Source organism: Lepisosteus oculatus, chromosome 14, assembly GCF_040954835.1.
Source record: "Lepisosteus oculatus isolate fLepOcu1 chromosome 14, fLepOcu1.hap2, whole genome shotgun sequence".
Taxonomy (NCBI): Eukaryota; Metazoa; Chordata; class Actinopteri; order Semionotiformes; family Lepisosteidae; genus Lepisosteus; species Lepisosteus oculatus.
In genome coordinates this window covers 35,506,162-35,532,052 of record NC_090709.1, presented here as the reverse complement: position 1 = coordinate 35,532,052, position 25,891 = coordinate 35,506,162, and the positions used below count along the sequence as shown (strand labels likewise).

At 47.2% G+C, this 25,891-nt stretch overlaps 2 protein-coding genes across 2 annotated transcripts; both read right to left on the bottom strand.

Annotated features, from left to right (window-relative positions):
- Positions 1 to 13,398: 13,398 nt before the first annotated feature.
- Positions 13,399 to 14,454, bottom strand: LOC138242575 (GTPase IMAP family member 4-like). Its single transcript, XM_069198112.1, has one exon. The coding sequence runs from the start codon at positions 14,452 to 14,454 to the stop codon at positions 13,399 to 13,401; it is 1,056 nt and encodes a 351-aa protein (XP_069054213.1).
- Positions 14,455 to 14,497: 43 nt separating this feature from the next.
- LOC138242574 (GTPase IMAP family member 9-like) lies at positions 14,498 to 22,736 on the bottom strand. Its single transcript, XM_069198110.1, has 4 exons — positions 22,549 to 22,736; positions 20,532 to 20,629; positions 17,577 to 18,174; positions 14,498 to 14,504 (listed from the first exon to the last, which is right to left on the bottom strand). The coding sequence occupies exons 1-4, from the start codon at positions 22,734 to 22,736 to the stop codon at positions 14,498 to 14,500; spliced, it is 891 nt and encodes a 296-aa protein (XP_069054211.1).
- Positions 22,737 to 25,891: the final 3,155 nt, after the last annotated feature.

Here is a 25,891-nt window from a genome sequence, read left to right as displayed (position 1 = left end):
GGGGAAAATGGTTCAGGTCAGGGGTCACAACCCTGACGCGGGAGAACATCAGACTATTCCTAGACTTCGAGAGAGAGAACAAAGGCAGACCGAACAAGATCTGTGTGGCTTCAATCGACGACGAGGTCCACACCTGATCTTCCGTTTACCTCCTCGAAAGGGGGGCTCTGGCCAGCAAGCACTTCGAGCTGCCTTCCCAGCCGGGGGTACCGGCTGTGCTGACAACTCTGCACGACTCCGTCCAGCCAGCGTTCCGCCCGCCGAAGTACGGCGCCAGAGAGATCGTGAGGTATCGGGTTCTGTGTGGCGTCAATCGACCTGAACCTGGACCTGAACGCTTCATATCGATTCGGCTGCCAGGCGGTTTGCAAACCCGGAGTCAGCTGTACCAGCGACGCAACTCCTTCCTGCAAGACGCTTCCTTCAGCCCCCCCCGGAGCTCCTCAGCAGAAATCAACAGGACCAAACTCCATGACGGTCACCTGGGACATGCCCACCTCTGTGGGACAGGGAGTCAGCGTTACTTCCTACGAAGCTGAATACAGAGAGGTCTTCAAGGGGGCAACGGACGAGCAAGACAGCAAAACATGGACGAAGCTCAAAGCCAGAGGGAGGGTGTGCACTCTGGAGTACCTGAGGGCAGGAAGTTCGCTGGAACAGGAGCCCACCGACGAGCAGCATTTCCAGTGCTTCACGTTCGGCAGGAAAGTAGAAGAAGGGAACAATAAGGTCATCATCCTTCTGGGGGCCACGGGGGCAGGGAAGACCACCCTCATCAACGCGATGATCAATTACATCCTGGGCGTGCAGTGGGAGGACCGGTTTCGATTCAAGCTGATCCACGAGGAGACCAACCGCTCGCAGGCAGAGAGTCAGACCTCCATCGTGACGTCCTACGAGCTCCACAACCAGAAGGGATTCGTCGTCCACATTGATGCCGTGTGCTTCCTGGTCCAGGCGTCTCTGGCTTGGCTGACCTCCCTCCATCCAGCAGTACCGGAAGGGCAAAGCGACGCACTTCGAATTTAACAACTCCCCCCTTTACATGCAAAACGAGAGGCCCGACACCGATTCCAACGGGGAGGGCTCAGGGACAAAGACGAAGAGGACACGAACAAGCTGGAGAAAATCGTCTGGACGAACAACGTATAGCAGCTGAAGAGGTTTTTCCAAACGTTGGAGAAGACGGAGGGGAAGGACTTGGCGCTGATGAAGAAAGTCCTGGAGGAGCGCGAGAGGCTGGAGACGGCGATGGCGAGGCTGCTGCCTCAGATCTCGGCCGGGCTGGCGAAGCTGAGCGAAATGAAGAAGATCAGGGCATGTCTGGAAAACGAGCAGGCCAGCAGGGAGCAGAACAAGAACTTCGAGACGGAAATCGAGGAGCTGGTCCCGAAACGGAAGAACACCAAGCATCTCTCAACAAACTGCAACAACTGTCTGGTTTCGTGCCATTAAGGATGTTTTCTTCCCACGCCAGGAGAAATCAATCTCTGCGCCGTCATGGATGACGCTGGATTCTGTGTGATCTGTCCAGGTAACTGACACTACTCCGATCACATATCCGAGATGACGATGTGGGAGTACGAAGTGGTCAAGGTCATGAAAACAGTCAAAGAACTCAAGGACAACTTTGTGAAGGCTTCCGGCAAGTTGATGTCGACGAAGGAGATGCTTGAGAAAATCTAAATGGACTTCGAGACGGTCGAGGATCGGATCATGCAGCTGATCAGGCTGTCCTCCAACTGCCTGGAGGAGATCGCCCTGAAGCCCAACACTCTGTCCACGGCCGCCTACATCGAGCTGCTCATCCGCAACGAGGGAGAGGAGGCCCGCATCGCCGAGCTGCGCAAGATGAAACAGCACGCCGAGATCCTCGCCAAGATCGCCAACAACGAGAAACTGCTGCCGGAGGAGCGCAGGATCGTGAGGGAGAGAAACCAGAGGCTGAGGAAAATCGCTCAAGACGTCAAACTGGCGAGCTCCGTAGTGAGAGCCTGGACTGCAGGACAGTGAACACGTTCCAAACCGTCCGAGAACTCCTGCAGGACACTAAACACGTTCCGCACCGCCCGAGAACTCCTGCAGGAAACTCCATCTTGCGTTAAATCTCGAGTAAACCAAAACACAGAATAATGTTCGGGTTTCGTAAAATAACTGTTCCTAAAAGTTCAACTGAAATAAAATAACTTAGTTCTACTCAATCCCTTTGTTTTAAAATCTACAAAAATCATTTTAAATTCTCTAAATTAAAAGCTTTCCTTTCACCAGACCTCCAGCCAGACTGATGTTGGCCTCTCTCTCATGCTGTCGGGATAAAGCTGCCTTTCAAATCAATCGGCATCCTGCTGCGACAGATGATTTCATGTCCACAGGGGAAAGTGTGGTTATAGATTATAAAGACCGCAGGACACCTCAGGGTTTGCAGACACAACGGTCAGACGAGAGAAGGCGTCTCTGCCTTTCCTGACCACATCTCCTTAGCAGAAGATCTGAACACAGATCAAACGCTTCTAAGGAACAGTTCTCAACATGTCAGTGTGAATTTCAAATTGCATTTCAATGTTTTTTGTCTGGCTTCTGTACTTGGTAGATCCATACGCCGGTGAAAAATTAAAAATACCTTTCCTCTGAGTGACCTGTCGTGCTCTATTTCTGGGTGACCTTGGACATCATCCATCTCTAACGAACGGTGTTGACTTCTGACGATTCTTGTGCACTCTCTCTCACCTGTATATAAAAGCACACTTCAGTCACCTGCAGGCGCGAGGCCCTGCTGACGAGAGACGCTCTGGTCCTCAGGTACGGGGCTGTGAAAGAGTGAGAGGCTGGAAGTGGGGCCTGCTCCTCCTCTCTCTCTCCCCCGTGTGCGCTCACAGGGTCGGTCTCTCTGAACGTGCGGAAGACGGGCGGAACTCAACACCCCTGCCTGGACGATGAGAGGAATAACAGGTGATCAAAACATTTAAGGACACCGACCGACTGACCTTGCCGAGAGCGTTCATGAGGTTTCAGACCGAAGTTCGGGAGGAAGGCGAGAGCCGCCGCTCGCCTGCGCTCGTCAGTCTCACACTCAGCACATCTCACACTCCTCCACCGCAGCAGCTCAATCCTCTCCAGCGCACTCTTTACAGTCCAGCTGCACCACGGAGAGGAGACCCAGGAACACCTGAGGGGTGACGGAGAGGAATCCACTGTCACACACAGCAGTGACACGGGCACACGCAGTCACATGGGGACACCACAAGGGAACTCACAGCAGATGATCGCTCGACGGCATCGCAGCCGAAACACGGGGTCGAGCCCAGAGAATTTCACAAGGCACTCAAAGCCAATCAATCACTCTCTTTTCTTGAGATCACATGTTAATGGAGGTTCCAGGAGAGAACATCAGAGCAGGAACAGGATACCCCCGTCCCCACAGTGTGACTGTTCCCGCCAGAGCCCACAGACCACACTCATTCCCCAGCACAAGTCCTGAACTGGAAGACAAGAACCGGGGCAAACCAGTAAGTTACTGCTGATCACTACTTAATAAACTTCAAGGTTTAACGGACAACCTGCAGATCTCCTGTTTTCGGTTTTTATATCGTTGTTTTTGAGTCAAACATCCAGGACACCCTTTCATAACGCATCTGTACGCCCTGTTCTTGCATTTCTTTGGTTTAGTTTCTGCTCACTTCCCCTGGAGTGAAACACACCTTCGAAATAAGTGTTTATAAAACTTTCATTTCTCTTTACCTGAACTCAAATAAACCTGCAAGAACACGTCATCATACAGAGCTTCAGCACAGCGTATTTCCTGTCACTTATTTTTATACTGTATTACTGTATTTGAGGTGTCATCTGAACCGAAGCAAACCTCGAAAACACGTCTTTACAACATTGTTGTCGATTTTAGCAGTGGTGATGCAAACCTCCAATATAGACGGTTTGAAAACGTCGTCTCTGTTCAGCTGAAGTGCAGCAAATGTGTGAATCGGTTTTTAGTTCATTTATTGATCAAACTGTTTCTATCAGCTTGTGTCTGTGAAGGTGAAGTGTGAGACGATTCTGTCATCAGGAGGGAGGGCCACAGCAGTACAGCAGAGAGAGCCATCACTGTTACCCACATACTCTCACACCGGTCCCATGTAGAACTGCTGTATTAAACTGTCTGGTGAAGAGACGCGTCTAAGACTTCTCATGATCAGGACAGGTCACAGTAAACATGCAGAAAGTGATGGTGAATTCTCGTTTCGCCTTTCTCTTATTTACTCGTTGTCAAACACCAGTCTGTGTTATTGTGCGTTTTGAAAAGTGGTTGTCGATTTCTTTAAATGTTTCATACAAAAATGCTATTTGGAAAATAACTAATTAGATATTCCCCTTGACTGAGGATGTGTACAGTCATCCATCAGGACTGGTACATTTAAAAATGACAGGAGAGAGCGCCACCTACAGGCGAAAGGCCACATCACAGCAGCAACGTGTGAACAATAAGACTTTCACACCCAAAAACCACAATATCTCCACAACCCCATAAGCACAATGATAAAAAGACTTCTACACAATTTCACCACAAACCCTCCCTGAGCACAATGATAAAAAGACACTTTTACACAATTTCACCTCAAACCCCCTGAGCTCAATGATAAAAAGATACTTTTACACAACTGTAACACAAAGCTCCTGAGCTCAATGATAGACACTTTTACACAATTTCGCCACAAAACCCCCGAGCACAATGATAAAAAGACACTTTTACACAATTTTACCACAAACCGCGAGCACAATGATAAAAAGACACTTTTACACAGTTTTACCTCATTGATAGACACTTTTACACGATTTCACCTCAAACAGCCCGAGCTCAATAAAAGACACTTATACACAATTTTACCACAACCCCCTCGAGCTCAATGATCAAGACATTTACAAAATTTCACCACAAACCCCCTGAGCTCAATGATAAAGAAACTTTTACACAATTTTACCTCAAACCCGTCGAGCTCCATGATAAAAAGACGCTTTTACACAATTTGACCACAATCCCATCGAGCACAATGATAAAAATACAATTTTACCTTAATGATAGACACTTTTACACAATTTCACCACAAACACCGCGAGCTCAAAGATAGACACTTTTACACAATTTCACCACAAACACCGCGAGCTCAAAGATAAAGACACTTTTACACAATTTCACCAAAAAGCCCCCGAGCTCAATGATTAAAAGACACTTTTACACAATTTGACCTCAAACCCACCGAGCTTAACGATAAAAAGACACTTTTACACAATTTTAACCTCAATGATAAACAGACACTCTTATATCACCACTTACCTTGGTGGTGGTGGTGGGGAGTCCTCATTCTGTAAAGCGCGTACAGTGGAGTGTCCAGAAAAGCACTATATGACTGTAAGCAATTATTATTACACAATTTTACCTCAAACCTGTCGAGCTCAATGATAAAAACACACTTTTGACCCAATTTTACCTCAAACCCGTCGAACTCAATGATAAAAACACACTTTTGACACAATTTTACCTCAAACCCGTCGAGCTCAATGATAAACAGACACTTTTGACACAATTGTACCTAAACCCGTCGAGCTCAATGATAAACCGACACTTTTGACACAATTTTACCTCAAACCCGTCGAGCTCAATGATAAACTGACACTTTTGACACAATTTTACCTCAAACCCGTCGAGCTCAATGATAAACCGACACTTTTGACACAATTTTACCTCAAACCCGTCGAGCTCAATGATAAACAGACACTTTTGACACAATTGTACCTAAACCCGTCGAGCTCATTGATAAAAATACACTTTTGACACAATTTTACCTCAAACCCGTCGAGCTCAATGATAAACAGACACTTTTGACAATTTTACCTCAAACCCGTCGAGCACAATAATAAACCGACACTTTTGACCCAATTTTTCCTCAAACCCGTCGAGCTCAATGATAAAAAGACTTTTGACACAATTTTACCTCAAACCCGTCAAGCTCAATGATAAAAATAGACTTTTGACACAATTTTACCTCAAACCCGTCAAGCTCAATGATAAAAATAGACTTTTGACACAATTTTACCTCAAACCCGTCGAGCTCAATGATAAAAACACACATTTTACACAATTTTACCTCAAACCCGTCGAGCTCAATGATAAACCGACACTTTTGACAATTTTACCTCAAACCCGTCGAGCTCAATGATAAACAGACAATTTTTACACAATTTGACCTCAAACCCGTCGAACTCAATGATAAAAAGACACTTTTACACAATTTTACAATGATAGACACTTTTTACACAATTTCACCACTATTGTTCCAACCCCCAAAAAGACAAAAGTGACATGCCTGAATGATTACCGCCCAGTAGCATTAACATCTGTGGTGATGAAATGCCTGGAGAAGCTGGTGTTGTCACACATCAACTCCTCCATCACAGAGTCCCTGGACCCCCTGCAGTTCGCCTACCAGAACAACAGATCAGTGGATGATGCTGTCTCCCTGGCTCTGCATACAGCCTTGGAACACCTGGACACTAAGAACTCGTACTGTATGTGAGAATGCTGTTTGTGGACTACAGTTCAGCATTCAATTCCATCATACCCAGTCAACTGGTGACAAAGCTCAGGGGATTAGGTCTGTGCAACTCTGTCTGCAACTGGCTGCTGGACTTTCTTATCGAGAGACCACAGGTGGTGCGGATAGGCAATAAAACATCAACACCACTCACCCTGAGCACTGGAACCCCACAAGGCTGCTGTCTGAGTCCAAGGTTGTACTCCCTATTTACTCACGACTGCACAGCAAGACACAGCAACAACCGCATCATTAAGTTTGCAGATGACACCACTATAATAGGACTGATCAGTGATGATGACAAGTCCACTTACAGGGATGAAGTTGTACAGCTGCTTAGGTGGTGTCATAGCAATAACCTGGACTTGAACATAAAGAAAACGAAAGAGCTAATAGTGGACTTTCGGAGACACAGGCCACACACTCACAGCCCACTCAGTATTGATGGAACGGAAGTGGAAACAGTCACCAGCTTTAGGTTTTTGGAATTCACATCTCTAAAGATCTAACCTGGACTGTGAACACTGACTCTATCATGAAGAAGGCTCAGCAGCGCCTTTATTTCTTGAGGTGCCTCAAGCGATGGGGGATGCCAATACATGTGTTGGTGAACTTCTACCGCTGCACTATCGAGAGCGTCCTCACCAACGGGATCACCGTGTGGTATGGCAACACCTCTTCGCGAGAAAGAAAGGCACTGCAGAGAATGGTCAATATGGCCCAGAAGATCATCGGCTGCGGTCTCACCGAGATTAAACAGCTCTATGAGGACCGCTGCCGTGGTAGAATTCTGGCCATCACAGAGGACAGTCACCACCCCGGGCATGACCTCTTCACCCCACTGCCCTCAGGCAAGAGATATAAGAGCATACGGACACTTACCACTAGATTCTTCAATAGCTTCTATCCACAAGCAGTGAGACTGGCGAACACATTTAGCCATCCCCCTCGGACCACACCTACACCATCACCATCTACCTCATTGTAATTTATTTATTGTACGTCTCCAGTCATTGTTTACACGTCTGTATTGTTTACATTCAAACTGTCTGCATGTTTACTTGCACATTGTCTATTGTTTGTTTGTACACTTTGTTTTGTTTTTTACACTTGTTTTACAATCGAGAGACTTTCTGTAAGTAAGAATTCCATTGTACCAGTACCGGTTACATATGGCAATAAAGTTCAAGTTCAAGTTCAAACCCGCCGAGCTCAATGATAAAAAGACACTTTTACACAATTTTAACCTCAATGATAAATTACCTCGGTGTTGGTGGAGGGGAGTCCTCATTCTGTAAAGCGCGTAGCGTAGAGTGGAGTGTCCAGAAAAGCACTATATGAGTGTAAGCAATTATTAATATTACACAATTTTACCTCAAACCCCCCGAGCTCAATGATAGATACTTTTACACAATTTTACCTCAAACCCGTCGAGCTCAATGATAAACAGACACTTTTAAACAATTTCATCAAACCCCCCCACCGAGCTCAATGATAAAAAGACATTTTTACACAATTTTAACCTCAATGATAAACAGACACTCTTATGTCACCACTTACCTTGGTGGTGGTGGAGGGGAGTCGTCATTCTGTAAAGCGCGTACAATGGAGTGTCCAGAAAAGCACTATAGGAGTGTAAGCAATTATTATTACACAATTTTACCTCAAACCCCACGAGCTCAATGATAAACAGACACTTTTTACACAATTTCACCTCAAACCCGTCGAGCTCAATGATAAACAGACACTTTTACACAATTTCACCTCAATGATAGACACTTTTACACAATTTTACCATGATAAAGACACTTTTACACAATTTCACCACAAACCCCCCGAGCTCAAAGATAAACTTTTACAAAGTTTTACCTCAAACCCCCTGAGCTCAATGATAAAGAGACGTTGACACAATTTTACAATAAATCGACATTCTACACAATTTTACCTCAAACCCATCGAACTCAATGATAAACAGACACTTCTTACACAATTTCACCTCAATGATAAACATACACTTTTACACAATTTTACCTCAAACCCCACGAGCTCAATGATAGAGACACTTTTACACAATTTCACCACAAACCCCTGAGCTCAATGATAAAAAGACACTTTTAAACATTTTCATCAAAAACCCCCCGAGCTCAATGATAAACAGACACTTTTTACACAATTTTAACCTCAATGATAAAAAGACACTTATATCACCACTTACCTTATTGGTGGTGGTGGGGAGTCCTCATTCTGTAAAGCGCGTACAATGGAGTGTCCAGAAAAGCACTATAGGAGTGTAAGCAATTATTATTACACAATTTCACCTCAAACCCGTCGAGCTCAATGATAAACAGACACTTTTACACAATTTCACCTCAATGATAGACACTTTTACACAATTTTACCATGATAAAGACACTTTTACACAATTTCACCACAAACCCCCCGAGCTCAAAGATAAACTTTTACAAAGTTTTACCTCAAACCCCCTGAGCTCAATGATAAAGAGACGTTGACACAATTTTACAATAAATCGACATTCTACACAATTTTACCTCAAACCCATCGAACTCAATGATAAACAGACACTTCTTACACAATTTCACCTCAATGATAAACATACACTTTTACACAATTTTACCTCAAACCCCACGAGCTCAATGATAGAGACACTTTTACACAATTTCACCACAAACCCCTGAGCTCAATGATAAAAAGACACTTTTAAACATTTTCATCAAAAACCCCCCGAGCTCAATGATAAACAGACACTTTTTACACAATTTTAACCTCAATGATAAAAAGACACTTATATCACCACTTATCTTATTGGTGGTGGTGGGGAGTCCTCATTCTGTAAAGCGCGTACAGTGGAGTGTCCAGAAAAGCACTATGAGTGTAAGCAATTATTATTACACAATTTGACCTCAAACCCCATGAGCTCAATGATAAAGACACTTTTACACAATTTGACCTCAAACCCCATGAGCTCAATGATAAAGACACTTTTACACAATTTGACCTCAAACCCCATGAGCTCAATGATAAAGACACTTTTACACAATTTCACCTGAAACCCCCTGAGCTCAATGATAAAAAGACACTTTTTAACAATTTCACCTCAAACCCGTCACACTTACAAAAAAAAAAGACACACTTACCTCGGTGTTGGTGGAGGGGAGTCCTCATATCCTGTAAAGCGCGTTGAGTGGAGTGTCCAGAAAGGCGCCATATACAGATTCAGCCAAGCAAATCATTATGTCATACCGCGGTACGTGATTGGCCGGCCAAAATGACCGACAGGGGCACTCGTGGTGCGTTGGTCGGTCGTGGAAAGATTTCATCATTTGATCTCTTTACTGTGCACATTTTAATCTGCTTAGTATTGAATATTTATATGGAATTTTACCACTAAAGGGAAATTTTAGTAGCTGAGCATAAAAGGAATAGGAGCATAACGCATCTGAAGGTCAGATGCGCTCTGTGAGAGAAGTGACAGTTTCAAGCTTGTCTGCAGATACGCTCGATACCGGAGTAAACAAGCACACTTTTCGAACTGGGTTAATAGGGAGTATAAGATGGAAGTGCGTATCTACAAGAATGAAGGCCGGTCTAACTATATTCACGCACTGTGTTGTTTCAGTGCTGGTCACTCCACTGCCTCGGTGGCGTGATCGCTGAACTGAGGTCGAGTGTTCAAACCCAGCTGGCGCCATCAGTTTCCTTTGAACAAATATTATTGGCATTATCTTGACATTTGTTATATTTCTGAACATCACCACATGTTCGTGCTGTGTGCGGTCCTGTAGGGTGCAGATTCAGGTACAAAGGTTGTTATCGCATCTCTCTCTCTCTCCGGCTTCACAGGTATTTTCAGCGTAAACTAAGGGCGAGTCCGCCTCCCCCACTCACATGTCCTCTTAGAAAAACAGATTCACAACACGCAGCTGTGTCAGTCTTCTGTGTGTAAGAAAAATCGGTCTGAACACCATGGCTGCTGGTTTTAATGAGCTGCCGAGTCAAGAATACTTGAATCTTCCTGCTGTCAGCAGTGTTGTGAGTATAGCTGAGCCTCACCTGGATGAAAACAGGACATAATGCATAATCAGCAATCAGGTGATGGAGACTGTGCTGCTCTGCTCTTCCTCTGGTGATCTACAGGCTGCATTTCTCTCGCTGTGACCCTGTGGGTCCAGTCAGTGCGTCATTACGCAGCGATGAGAAACCGCAGGTTTAAAAGAGAGAAGGAGCTCACTGATTAATACCACTGGACATTAATACAGTGACAGAGAGAAGCTCAGATCACACAGCAGGATCTCACACCCGGGGACTGATCTGGGATCTGGGACGGTCGAGTGTGAATTGTGGGGCTCTAGCTGTGCTGAACAGCTCTTGAGCACACTGGAGTCTCTCAGTGACAAGACCACGGGCCTCTTTCCTTCCCTACATCCTCAGAGTAGAACAGAATTGATGACCGTGCTAAACTGAATATTATTGATGACTAAGAGTTCATGCCAACACCTAACTTTCTTAACGCGAGAAATACCGCTCAACACGGCTCCGTGTGAAAAACCCGTCGATCACCAGAGGGAGCAGGACAGCGCAGCCTCCAGTCACCCAGAGGAATAGATGTGAAATGAAAGGACACAGGAAGGGCTTCAGAAACAGACGAGGCTTTATTCTCTCGCCCACGTCAGGAGCCATCAGAAGCTGGTTACAGTAACGGTCAGCAAGTCCAAGCGACTCGTTACAATTACACGGCCGTTTGGCCGCGGTGAACGTGGATTCTGTCTGTGAAAAATAACTATTTCATGAAACACGCGTTTCATTTTAATCAAGATGGGGGTCAAGGGGGTCTTCATCAAATATTCAAATATTGTAGGGTTACACGTTACAGGACTCCCGTCTCCTGTGGAGACACCTGTGGGGTCGTGTCAGGGCAGAAGTCCCACATTGTAAACCAGTGTAAACTGGGACTGGGACCAACCCGGATCAAGACCAGACCTGAGAGCTTCAGGACTCTCTCCCACTGGTGTCCTTTTCTCTCTCTCTGTCCTGTGTCCTAACAAACCCCACTAATCCCCCATGTGGGAAAGAGGACCCGCTCGTCCCTCCTGTCCTGTCCCAGTGTCGCCGTCACTGGGACTGGAGCAGCCGGAGAGGAGACGCACTTCCAGAACTTTCCTTCCCGCTCGGCTCTTCCCCTCCTGAGGAAAGAGCATCTTCCCACACAAACAGCCCGTTTCTCTCGGAGACGCCCGCAGCACAGGGGGCCTTTTCCCAGGACACCAGGACTCCCCTCGTCTGCGGAAACACCCGGGAAGAGCCTCCCAGCCCACAGGAGGGGATTCCCAGTCCTTCCCGGGATTTCCAGGACAGGAGCAGCTCCTCAGCTGGGAATAAAACCGCCCCGAGAGGAGCTCGAGCGCTCGGGCTCGGAGCGTCGCTTAGCAACCAGCGCCGCAGCGGCATCCGGAGGACGAGCCGGAAGCGGGTTTTGGCGCCAGTTCTGCTCTTTGATGATCGGCTCAGGAGAATAAAGTCGATAGAAAAACATAAAAGTCCATTTCTCTCCCTCCTCTGTGGAAGCCGTGTCCGCCAGGGAGTGGAAAGAAAAAAAACGCGCCGCGGTTTCTCGCCATTTCGACTTTAGATCTCGAAATTATGACTTTTCTGACTCGGAATTGCGAGATATAAAGTCCCAATGACCAGAAATAAAGTCGCGATTCTGAGATTGTAAGTCGCCGTTGCGAGATATAAAGTCCCAATGACCAGAAATAAAGTCGCGATTCTGAGATTGTAAGTCGCCGTTACGAGATATAAAGTCCCAGTTGCCGGACGAGCCGGTTCTGCTCTTTGATTATGGGCTCAGGAGAATAAAGTACACATATATACATACTGTAACGCCCGGTTGTGAGGAGGAGTGTACTGTATAGCTTGTTGTTAAGTCGTTAAGTAATTACCACCCTAAAGATGTGTACGTGTTCCGTCATGTGTGTGTATATTCTGTGGTTGATAAAGAATAAAGCCTGGTACGTTTATTGCGTCTCCACTGGTCCTTTGTCCTGAGAAGAACCTGTAAATGCTACAATATATTCTGTTACGCACACATATACAATGTCAGAATTATATCCAAAAGTATTCATGACATTTCTATAGATACACAAAGAATAGCAAAATACAAACATGATCAAAATAGAACATTATTTAAAATTAGTTTTCTTCACATGGGACACTAAGGGCTGGTTTTCAGTGAGTCGGATCTCTTACGAGGAAGAGATCAGTGTTTCAGTGTAGAGTCCTCACTCTGTATCCAGGAAGTATCCGGTCTCCCTCTCCCGCTGGGAAAGACTGTGTGGATCAGTGACTGACCTGCGGCAGTGTCTCTGTGTCTCTCAGTCACTCCGATAACACTGCCTGAGCTCCTCCTCTCCCTCTCCTGCTCCTGTCTCAGTGTCTTCAGCTCTCTCTCAGCTCCTCGATCTCCTGTCTGTTTTTCTCTCCTGTCTGTGGGCTGTGTGTGTCTGCTCATTGTGTCTGAGGGTTATGTATTCTTGAGTGCCTTCAGGTTGTGTGTGAGACTACGTTGTAACTACTGTGTACGCTCTTGTGCGTCTGCGAGCTGTGTGTGCTCTTGTGTGTCTGTGGGCTGTGTGTGCTCTTGTCTCAGTCATCTTCTGTGACCTTCTTCTCGATGTGCTGCTTGTGGTCCTCAATCACTCTCCTGTATCTCCTGTGTGTCTCTGATGCCACACAGTGAGTCTCTCTATCACTGTGTTTTGTCTCTCTATTGTCTCTCTGTATCTCTCTACTGTCTCTCTCAGCTCCTCAGCTCCTCGATCTCCCTCCTGCAGCTCCTGTGCTCCTGTCCTGCTGGAGTGAACTGTGTTGTCGACACACTGACCTGCTGGAGAGTCTCTCTGTGTCTCTCTGCCTCCTCTCTGGCCTTTTCCTCATAGTGCTGCCTGAGCTCCTCCATCTCCCTTCTGTGTGTCTCCTCTCTCTCTCTCCTCTCCCTCTCCTGCTCCTCTCTCACCTCCCCCATCTCTCTCTGCAGCCTCTCTCTCTCCCCTCTCTCTCTCCTCAGCTCCTCCTCCAGCTCTCTCCTCCTCCCCTCATCCCTCTCCTCCCTCAGCCTCTCCTCCAGCTCTGCTATCTGCTCCTCCAGCGCTCTGATCTTCTCCTCTCGTGTCTGGATCTCCTCCTCCATCCTGCGGAGGAAGTTCTGCAGCTCCTTCTGGTGCTTCTCCCTTAGTCTCTCCTCCTCTCTCTCCCTCTGGATCTGCAGTTGTCTCTGGGCCTCCTGGTACATCTCAGTGCTGTAGTAGCTGCCCTTGTTTCCTGCTACCAGCTCCTCTATCTTCTCCAGCAGCTCTGTGACCTGAGTGCTGCCCCTGTCCTTGTTGTTGAGGGTGTGATACCTGTTCCCACACTTCTCCAGCAGCCACTGGAGCTCCCTGCTGCCTGTGTGCACAGACTCCTCCAGCGTCCTGCTGGCCAGCTCATCAGCATGGGTGAGCAGGACCATGGTGTGTCCCAGGGCCCTCTCCCCGAATATCTCCAGGACTGTCTCCAGTGTCCTCCTCTCCTCCCCTGAGGATCGGCCCAGCGGGGTCACCAGGAGGAAGGCGTGGGGTCCCGGGCCAGACAGGTTAACACAGAGCCCCACATCCCGTCTCCTGTCCCCCTCAGACAGTCCGTCGTGGAGCCAGTCTGGAGTGTCCACCACAGTCACCCGTCTCCCGGACACTTGTCCTGTCCTCTTCCGGCTCTCCTGAGTGACCGCGGAGCTGCTGGCTTCAGAGGGAAACTCCTCTGAGCCCAGGATGGTGTTTCCTGCTGAACTCTTCCCAGCACCAGTCCTGCCCAGCAGCATCAGTCTCAGCTCAGAGGGGCAGGGCTGGAGTCTGGGTTCGACTTCACTCACTGCAACAGGAGGAGAGACAGGAGCATCAGGGAGGTTACGCATGAGAGGAGACCAACCTCTCCACAGATAAGAAGGGTTCAGTTTGCTCAAGAGACAAAACTTAAAAGTCATTATGAAGGAATCTTACAGAATGAACATCTGGGAATTAACCTTGAGTATCAACTAACTACATAGTTTTACCTGATGTTCGTGATTTTTCCTTGTGTCAGATCTATTTTTTCAAAGTGACTCAAGTTTCATCTGAAAAGTCTGTGTTTATATACTGGCCTCAAGCAACAACAGTCATGCTGCAGTACTGCACTGTTACAGGGACAGAGTGTAGAAGGACGTTAATTGAAGAAGGAGAGATAATCTCTTCACCCCAGTGAAGAACAGCACTCTAGGAGAGTGCAGTCCAGTGCAATCATCCTGCTGGTATTTCACTCTGTTCAGTAATTCTCCATCTCACCCTGTTTGACACAGATTCTATAACAGGCTGCTGCTGTTCAGTCAGACTCACTGATCTGCAGACAAGCTGTGACGAGTCCTTCAGACTGATGTACAGAAACAGCTCTTGTCTGGAGTTCTAATGATCTGCTGATGGGCTCTTTCACCCACTCCTGTCCTGCTGGACTTCAGAGCTGCCTTTGACACTAATAGATCAACTGAGGAGGCCATCGCCCCTGGTCTACACACTGCCCTCTCACACCTGGACGAGAGAGAAACGTATGTGAGAATGTTGTTGTTGATTACAGCTCAGCATTCAACACCATCGTACCCTCAAGGCTCATCACCAAGCTCCGGGACCCAGGACTGAGCTCCCCTCTCTGCAACTGGATCCTGGACTTTGACAGGCCAACCGCAGGTAGTGAGAGTCGACACAAGTACATCTTCCACCCTGACACTGAACACCCATTCACATCAGCGGGTCCGCAGTGGTCCAGATTGTCAAATTCCTAGGTGTCAACATCACATGCGACCTGACCTGGACCCACCACACCAACCCCGTAGACAAGACAGCGCCTGTTCTCTCTCCCCAGACTGAAGAAGTCCAGTCTGCCTTCACACATCCTGACCAGCTTCTACAGCTGCACCACTGAGAGCATCCTAACCGGCTGCACCACTGCCTGGTGTGGTAACTGCTCCGCCCACGAGCTCAGGGTCCTCCAGAGGGTGGTGACACTGGCTCAGAACACTACCGGCTGCGCTACTGAACACAGAGGATATCTACTCTGTAAGATGCCTCAAGAAGGCCAGGTCCATCCTCAGGGACCCCAGTCACCCTAAACACAACTTGCTCTCTCTACTACCATCTGGAAAACGGTACTGAAGTATCAGACCAAGACCACCAGGTGTCAGAACAGCTTCTTCCCCAGGCAGTGAGACTGCTGAACAGCCAACCACAGCAGACACCTCCTTGAACTGACAGGGGGCACTGGCACTCTCAGGACACCTACGAAGAGCACTAAATACCTCCTACCCTGTACCCTACCACTGTCAGGACACCTAAATATCTCCTACCCTGTACCCTACTACTGTCAGGACACCTAAATACCTCCTACCCTGTACCCTACCACTGTCAGGACACCTAAATACCTAAATACCTCCTACCCTTTACCCTACTACTGTCAGGACACCTAAATACCTCCTACCCTGTACCCTACTACTGTCAGGACACCTAAATACCTAAATACCTCCTACCCTGTCCCCTACTACTGTCAGGACACCTAAATACCTCCTACCCTGTACCCTACCACTGTCAGGACACCTAAATACCTCCTACCCTGTACCCTACTACTGTCAGGACACCTAAATACCTCCTACCCTGTACCCTACTACTGTCAGGACACCTAAATACCTAAATACCTCCTACCCTGTCCCCTACTACTGTCAGGACACCTAAATACCTCCTACCCTGTACCCTACTACTGTCAGGACATCTAAATACCTCCTACCCTGTACCCTACCACTGTCAGGACACCTAAATACCTCCTACCCTGTACCCTACTACTGTCAGGACACCTCAATACCTCCTACCCTGTACCCTACTACTGTCAGGACACCTACGAAGAGCGCTAAATACCTCCTACCCTGTACCCTACTACTGTCAGGACACCTAAATACCTCAATACCTCCTACCCTGAACCCTACTACTGTCGGGACACCTCAATACCTCCTACCCTGTACCCTACCACTGTCAGGACACCCAAATACCTCCTACCCTGTACCCCACTACTGTCAGGACACCTAAATACCTCCTATCCTTGTGTTACTTCCACACAATCTGTGAATTGCAGTTGTGTAATCTGTTGTATCCCAATGTTAACTCCTATAAATTCCTGTCCTCCAACTCTTCTATCCTTCTTAATGAGCCTTTAACGAGCTCGCAGATTTCAATGCTGACAACACCGCTGTGTGCTGTACTGTTCGTGCATCGATCAATAAACCTTGATTGATTGAGTGTTGGTCCGACAGTCTTGAGAAACAGATTACAGAGACTGAGCTGCTGTGTGATGGATTAAATCTAATCTCCCTGAGAGAAAACAGTTCAAGTACAGCACAGAGGATTTAAACAGACACAGATCTGTGTGCCACTGTGTCAGTAACACAGTACAGAGTGGAGCACAGTATGATTTTAATTCCTAACAGGACACAAGATGGTTGAATCTCTCAGTCTGATGAGCAGTAAGATCAGTGACTCAGTAATACAGCATCAATCACACTCACTGTTGAGAGGGTTGATGTCTCTACTGTTCCTCCTCTTGACAGGCAGTCTGGGCTCCTCTGTCTCTTTCTCCAGCTCCTCTTCCTTCAGTGTCTTTCTCATCTTCTCCTTCAGCTCCTCTTCTCTCCTGCTCCACTCCTCCTCCAACCTCTGTCTGAGCTCCTCTTCTCTCTCTCTCTCCCTTCTTTCATACTTCTGTCTCAGCTCCTCTGTCTCTCTCTGTCTCTCCTCCTCCAACCTCTGTCTCAGCTCCTCCGTCTCTCTCTTTCTCTCCTCCTCCGTCTCTCTCTGTCTCTCCTCCTCCCTCTGTCTCGGCTCCTCTGTCTCTCGTTCAGTGTTTATTTCTTTGATGTCAGTGGTGAAGTACAGCCCATAGTTTCCTGCCACCATGTCCTCGATCTTCTCCAGCAGCTCTGTGACCTGAGTGCGGTCGACCCTGTTCTTGTTGTTGAGAACATGATACCTGTTCCCACACTTCTCCACCAGACACTGGAGCTCCTTCCCTCCTCTCTCAATGTGCTGCTCAATGGTTGTGTCTGTCAGCTCATCCCCCCAGGTGAACAGCACTATTGTGTGTCTCCAGACTCTCTCACTGAGAAGCTCCAGATGTTCCTCCACTGATCTCCAGTCTGTGTATGAGTTCACATTAATCACCAGGAGGAGAGCGTGGGGTCCTGGGGGACACAGAGACACACTGCGCACAACCTCCTCTCTGACACGCTGTGGATGTGCCCTTATTATAAAAGAGGAACCCCAGCCTGGAGTGTCGACCACAGTGATCTGCCTCCCAGCTACTTCACCCTGTCTCTTCTCACACTCCTGAGGTTCTCCCTCAGTGTCAAACTCCTCTCTGCCCAGGATGGTGTTTCCTGCTGAGCTCTTCTCAGACCATCTCTTCCCCAGCAGCACGATCCTGATCTCTGAGAGACGCTGTGGTGCCTCATGGGAATCAGCCCGTCTCCTCCCTGTCAGAGAGAAAGATCACAGATTATTTACATGATTAAGTTCTCATCACAGATATCTTCACTCTTCATCCCATTTAAAATTCACGATAAAAACTCCTCTATATCTTTTCTATTGTCCCTGCCCTGTGAGAGAGGAATATCACAGATTATTGAGATTATATTTCTGTGTATTCTCTGTGGTATACAAAAATGTTCTGTTAATGTTAGTCAAACTGTATTCTTAAATTCTATATATAAATATTTTTTTTATTTTTAACTGTTCTCTCAATAGTACATGTTTATTTTTCATCAGGATTTTTTTTCTTAGAATAATTTAACCTCACTGAAAGGTCAGATTTCTCTCATCTGATAAACAACACAGACATTTTTCCAATGTCTTCCTTGCTCATCTTTACCAAGGGCGCCAATACTTCTGGAGGGCCCTGTAGAGTCCCACTAACACTCTGAGTGTCCAGTGGCAGTTCAGACACATATGGGACTTCTGTGTTCAGAATGAACCTTTATACCACCTTATTTTAAAAATACATGTAAAATGTCACATTTCATAAACAAATGTTTGGGACTCAGCCACCTGGCTGGGAAATCTCTGTGTTGTATAGTTGAACCAGAAATTGAACTTATGTAACTGTACTGGTACAATAGAACCTTTATTCCTTTATTCAATCAAAATTGAAAAACCTTGGAGTTATATTTGATTCTGGCTTAACATTCGACCCTTCTTTGCAGCAGGTCTCCCTGGTAGGCCAGCGACACGCACAGATGGCCAAGAACAACCCAGGTCTCAAGGGGGCGCACTCAAACTTGTGACCGGTGCCGTACACGGTGTGTTATTGTAATGTACATGATAAATATTGACATCCGTCTTCTCCCGAATTGACTACTGTTATGCTCTACTCGCTGGGGTATCAAAATGTACTCTGAACAAACTGCAGTCTGTCCAAAATTCAGCAGCCAGAATCCTGACCAGGTCTGGTGCAAGTGACCACATCACTCCTATCCTGGAGTCCCTGCACTGGCTTCAGGTCAAATTCTGTGAGGACTTTAAAATCCTCCTGCTCACCTATAAGGCTTTACATGACTTGGCATCTCAGTACCTGTCTGAACTATTATCGCCCTACTCCCCACCTCACAACCTTCGCTCTGCTAATTCTGCTCTCCTTACTGTCCCCCAAGCCCCTCTACACTCTTGGGGTGACAGGGCCTTCTCCTGCTATGCCCCCAAGCTCTGGAACTCTCTCCCCAAGGATATCAGAGAGTCACCTTCTCTAAACTCCTTCAAATCCAGACTCAAACCCTCTTCTTCAGAAAAGCCTTTACTGAACTGGTTCCATTCTTCACCCCTCTGCTCTTAGTACCACCATCCACAGTCTCCTCTGTGTGTTGTAATTGTGTTTTATCTTGTGTATTCTTCTTATTTATTGTTATTGTCATCCTGTAAAGCGCTTTGAGAAGCCACCTTTAAAGGCACTATATAAAATAAAGTTTATTATTATTATTATTCCACCTTATTTTAAAAATACATGTAAAAACTGTAAAATCATTCAGTCCGTCCTGATCCTTCAGTAGTGAGTCTAAAATGTCACATTTCATAAAGACATGTTTGGTCTTTAGTCTGAAGGGAGTGTCCCACACTGACAGGGTGAAGATAGTGAACCATATATATATACAAAATATTCAACATCCTCAGTGACAGTCAGTCATCATTAAAGACCAGTTAGATATTGACACCTCAGAGTTCAGAGTTCCTCAGAATTAACACTGAAACCCAAAGCAACACTAAGACTTAAAATCAGTAGTGGGAGGCTCTACTGTACACAGAGGGGGGTGGGAGGGGGGAACAAGCTGCCCAGTCAGGACAGGAGAAACAGCTGCACGAGAACCTGGAATCACTACTAATTATAGGCCAAATAAATTCCTCTGTTGTTCATCTGTACTGATTCCTCTCTGGTATTATCAACTGTACAATAAACACGGCCCCTGAGCAACAAACAGGAAATGTTCATATCTGAGCGTGTCTGAGCATCATGAATACTAACATTGTGAATCCAATACCATCAGCAAACAGTCAGGTTTAACATCAATCATTCTACCTTAAATAAACACCTGATTAAAATATTTAGTACATTCCAAACAGCTTGAGTTTACAGTACCGATCTCTGATCCCTGACAAGAGAAAGTGAAAGTAAAATCAGCTCCTGTCTCTCTCCTAGTTCAGACCCTGTGTGTCTGACAGACAGAACACACTCTCAGCAGACAGGAAGACACTTCTCCAGCTGCTGCTGTGCTCTGTGACAGAGAAGAGACCCTCAGTGACTCCCTTACCGACACTCTGACAGGCAGAACAAGAGAAAACTCACCAGGGCTGAGCGCTGCCATCTCTCTCTCTCTCCTTCTCTTCCTGGTGATGTGAGGTGGCGGGTTTCCTGTCCTCGCTGTGACGCAGCTCTGGCGCCACCTAGTGTGGATTCATAAAGTTAATCACCAACTGAACAGGTTCATCAGTAAGAGCAAAATAAAACACCAGAATACCCAGATCAACTCTTACCAGCATCCTTGGACACTGGGGTCCACACCCCTACTCTCACACACAGTGTCCTGATCTGTACTGACCAGCAGTCGGGACAGTGGGGTCACACCCCTACTCTCACACACAGTGTCCTGATCTGTACTGACCAGCAGTCGGGACACTGGGGTCCACACCCCTACTCTCACACACAGTGTCCTGGATCTGTACTGATCAGCAGTCGGGACACTTGGGTCACACCCCTACTCTCACACACAGTGTCCTGATCTGTACTGACCAGCAGTCGGGACACTGGTGTCACACCCCTACTCTCACACACAGTGTCCTGATCTGTCCTGACCAGCAGTCGGGACACTGGGGTCCACACCCCTACTCTCACACACAGTGTCCTGATCTGTACTGACCAGCAGTCGGGACACTGGGGTCCACACCCCTACTCTCACACACAGTGTCCTGATCTGTACTGATCAGCAGTCGGGACACTGGGGTCCACACCCCTACTCTCACACACAGTGTCCTGGATCTGTACTGATCAGCAGTCGGGACACTGGGGTCACACCCCTACTCTCACACACAGTGTTGTTGTACAGAGCAGGACTTTTTTTATATTTATACATACTGTGTGCGTCATTGACGACACCTCTACTCTTACAGTGTCCTGTCTGTGTCTCTGGTTTGTAATCTCTCTTATGTTCAGACAGACAAGGGAGAGAATTCCGAGTCAGAAAAGTCATAATTTCGAGATCTAAAGACGAAACGGCGAGAAACCGTGGCGCGTTTTTTTTTTTCTTTTCACACCCTGGCAGACACGGCTTCCCCAGAGGAGAGAGAGAAATGGACTTTTATGTTTTTATATCGACTTTATTCTCCTGAGCCGATCATCAAAGAGCAGAACTGGCGCCAAAACCCGCTTCCGGCTCGTCCTCCGGGTGCCGCTGCGGCGCCGGTTGCTAAGCGACGCTCCGAGCCCGAGCGCTCGAGCTCCTCTCGGGGCGGTTTTATTCCCAGCTGAGGAGCCGCTCCTGTGCTGGAAATCCCGGGAAGGACTGGGACTCCCCTCCTGTGGGCTGGGAGGCTCTTCCCGGGTGTTTCCGCAGACGAGGGGAGTCCTGGTGTCCTGGGAAAAGGCCCCCTGTGCTGCGGGCGTCTCCGAGAGAAACGGGCTGTTTGTGTGGGAAGATGCTCTTTCCTCAGGAGGGGAAGAGCCGAGCGGGAAGGAAAGTTCTGGAAGTGCGTCTCCTCTCCGGCTGCTCCAGTCCCAGTGACGGCGACACCGGGACAGGACAGGAGGAATGAGCGGGTCCTCTTTCCCACACGGGGGATTAGTGGGGTTTGTTAGGACACAGGACAGAGAGATAGTGCTTCTAGATAGAGTGCTTCTGTACGTGTAATAATAATAATAATAATAATAATAATAATAATAATAATGCTATACGTCTCTCTCACCCGTGTCCTCCGGTCCTGAGGAGTTTTAGAAACTGTCCCATTAAGACCTACAGCAGAGAACATTCTTACTGGGAAGCATCTTCCCAAATTGTCCTGTACGTGCTGGTAAATCACCGAGTCATGAATCAGTTACTGAAGCACATATAGAGATGTACTTGATAAGCGCCGAAGAGCGTGTGATGAAAACTAAGAGGAAACACTGAGTCTGAGACGCTGAGGTGAGAAGCGGAGAGATACAGTGTGAAGAGTGTGACTTCCAGATCCAAATGTTATAATAATAATAATAATAATAATAATAATACATTTGAATGATCTCGCTGCTTCGGCTGTTCGATTCTTAACGGTCGCCCGGAGCTCCGCGCCATTAAAAAACAAATAAAATAAAAATAAAACCAACTCCAAGCCGTGAATCTGCATCATCTTCCTCTTCCAGCTCCTCCTCTCCTGAGGGGAAAGAGCGGCCTGCTGTCGACAGGAGGGTGGACACTGACGGGCCCGCTCCCGGAGAGACTCGGAGTGAAAGACCGTCTCTCAGAGACTCCAACTCCCCGGACCGGTGGACACGGGTGAGAGAGACGGCCGGCGTCGTCATCATCATCATTATTATTATTATTATTATTATTATTATTATTATCGCGGGCAGTTCGGTCGGTCCGGTTTCCATGACCACGGGGCCGCTGACGATCCGGATTCATTCCGCTTCAGCCCGACAGCAGGTTCGACAGGTCCAGTTCGTGTGGGTCTGCGGGTCGAGCTGAGGACAGGAGACAGCTGTCGGTGCAAAAGCACACGGGTGTGCAAGAGCTGACATGAAAGGGCCGGGTCGTGTTTCTGTGAGTTTTATTATTATAATAATCTACTTTATTTTATTTTATATAGCACCTTAAAAAGTGGGTTCTCAAAGCACTTTACTGAATGACAACAATAAATAATATATATATACTGTATACAAGATAAAACAAGTAACAGGTTTCAGGTGTGAAGAAGGCCGAAACGTGTTTTCTTTCTTTCTTCTTTCTTCTTTCAGCCTGAAACAAACCTATTCCTTGTTCTTTTATGAAATCGAGACTGTATTAAATGTGAGTGAACTTCATTATTGTGAACTGTTTTCTCATGTCACTTCCAGCTTTTCAAAGCTTCTTTGAGCCTGTAGTTTATATATTAATATTTATTAATACCGTAACGCTATGGGGTTCAGGCAGGCGCCCTTGGCACATCAGGTCAGCCCCACACCGTCGGGGGCTCGAACCCAGGACTCCGCCGTCACTCACCAGGGACCCAGCTTGTTGAGCTAAAGAGAGATCTCTCCACACCCCAGGGGCTGTGGTCCTGCTATCACAGGGAAGGGCGGTGATGTCACCGCTCTGGTACGCCGGCTCTTACACAGTGGCTGGCGGCCGTATGTGTTACAATACCTTATATGGTACTCCAGTCCCACAGCCGTTATATGAGCCTGGTAGTTCACTGTAATCACTCCAGTAAAATGTCCACAGTTGGGTAGAAATACAAGATTATTTGAATAGAAATATATCCAAAAATAATGTATAACCTGTGTGTAGTGTGTATAATGATTATGAGCCCAGTCTGGACTGGTCAGAGAAGCACAAGGACAGAAGAACAGGGGTTAACAGCACTGAGCTGGTCTGTGTCACCTGATAGTGCCCAGTGTAGAGTCTCACTGCCCCTGACATTGGAGTCCAGCTTCTCTGATGAGTCTCTATCAGGCTTTACAGACTGCTGGGGTTAACAGCCCTGAGCTGGTCTGATAGTGCCCAGTGTAGAGTCTCACTGCCCCTGACTCTGGAGTCCAGCCTCTCTGATGAGTCTCTTAAGAACATTGGTCCATTAAACTGATGAGGTATAAAAACAGGAGAAAGATCTTTATACACAAATACTGTTTGATACACAGTGAAACATCTCAATAGTTTCTTCCAATTACTGTATATATACATTAAATCTCAACATTTCAATGCAGCACATAAAGTAACACTATTGTACTGTCCCTTTTCTTGGTAATGTTCATCTCCCAACAGAGGATGATAAAGCTGGAATTCAGTTGACTAAAGTTAATAGAAAAACCTTCATCTGTAAACGTAAACCTTCATCTGTAAACGTTCAAGGCACTTGGCAACTCAACAATCACAAGTCATTACACAATAATGCTGGCAAAAGGAGCCTTCTTCAAGAGAAGTATTGAGATAAGATACCATCTCCACCATGTTGGAGTCTCCACAGGAACAGGAAGTGGGATGAGGGAAGAAGGAGGGGCTTCAGATGGGAGGCTGCTGTGATTGGATACAAGCTGGGATGGAGCAAAGCTGCTGTTATTGTTCTCTTTAAACATAATTCATTTCATTTAGGTTAAATACATCCGTAAGATATACATTCATATGATTAGAGAATGTTTTAAGTGAGCAACACCTTCTCTCAATCATCTTCTGTGGCCTTTCTCTCTTGTGCTGCTTCAGCTTCTCATTCACACTCCTGTATCTCTTGTATGTCTCTTCTGCTTCGGGGGACTGAAATACCAAACTACTTTACTGTATCTGTCTACAACTGAATTGAGTCTCTCTACTGTCCCTTTGTGTCTCTCTACTGCCTCTCTCAGCTCCTCGATCTCCCTCCTGCAGTGAACTGTGCTCCTGTCCTGCTGGAGTGAACTGTGTTGTCGACACACTGACCTGCTGGAGAGTCTCTCCGTGTCTCTCTGCCTCCTCTCTGGCCTTTTCTTCATAGTGCTGCCTGAGCTCCTCCATCTCCCTCCTGTGTGTCTCCTCTCTCTCTCTCCTCTCCCTCTCCTGCTCCTCTCTCACTCCCTCCATCTCTCTCTGCAGCCTCTCTCTCCCCTCTCTCTCTCCTCAGCTCCTCCTCCAGCTCTCTCTTCCTCCCCTCATCCCTCTCCTCCCTCAGCCTCTCCTCCAGCGCTCTGATCTTCTCCTCTCATGTCTGGATCTCCTCCTCCATCCTGCGGAGGTGGTTCTGCAGCTCCTTCTGGTGCTTCTCCCTCAGTCTCTGTGGAGGTTCGGTACCTTTTCAAATCCAGTGATCACATCTGCTGATTGGCTGTGACGTCATCAGGTGTAGCTCTTCAGGCTTCTCATTGGCTGTTCGTCTTTCAGATGTTTGATCGGTTACCCCCAGCTATAGCTCAACTCCAGAGGAGACCCGTCACCCCACCAGCATGGGTCCACATGAGTATTTCCTATCATGGGAGATGTCAAAATGGACCCCTGGTTTGTGTTATGGGTCAGGACCTGATGCTCATCAGAGAAAGCCACCTTGGACACACTCCCAGGGGCTGGACTCAGCAGAGCTGGACTGTTGTTCACTCAAGGGCAGAGATTATTGGTAAATGTTTATGATACGCCTTGGTGCTACAGAAGTTTCATCTGAAGTGCAGCACCTCCAACAGCACAGTGTCACAGAGCTCCAGAGGGAACAGCGCCACCTGCTGGTCCACAACCTCCACACACAGCAGCAGCGTCCTGGTTTCCTTACAGTCTCCCAGCCTTGCTGAGCTCCGAGCTCTGAGGGTATCAGGCTACAGAGTGGCAGCTCTGCTGTGTTCATGGGCTGGATCAGTGCAGGCTCAGAGGAGCCTGTGTGACCTTTGTCATGGAAATATAACTATCAAGGAAGCCACAAGAGAGAGTTCTCACCTGAGTAAGGTCTTTATTTCAATATTGCAATATTGGGAACCCTGCAAAGTGCAACCAGAGACTCAATTTGTTACAAGCAGTACAGGGT

What these genes read in the sequence shown, in the direction of transcription:
- LOC138242575 (XM_069198112.1), bottom strand. Translation starts at nt 14,454, where the DNA reads ATGCTGCTGGGCAGGACTGGTGCTGGGAAGAGTTCAGCAGGAAACACC.
- LOC138242574 (XM_069198110.1), bottom strand. Translation starts at nt 22,736, where the DNA reads ATGACGACGCCGGCCGTCTCTCTCACCCGTGTCCACCGGTCCGGGGAG. An exon ending in GAAGATGATGCAGATTCACG is followed by an intron (nt 20,630 to 22,548) that starts GCTTGGAGTTGG and finishes AATCCACACTAG; the next exon opens with GTGGCGCCAGAGCTGCGTCA. An exon ending in GATGGCAGCGCTCAGCCCTG is followed by an intron (nt 18,175 to 20,531) that starts GTGAGTTTTCTC and finishes TCTCTCTGACAG; the next exon opens with GGAGGAGACGGGCTGATTCC.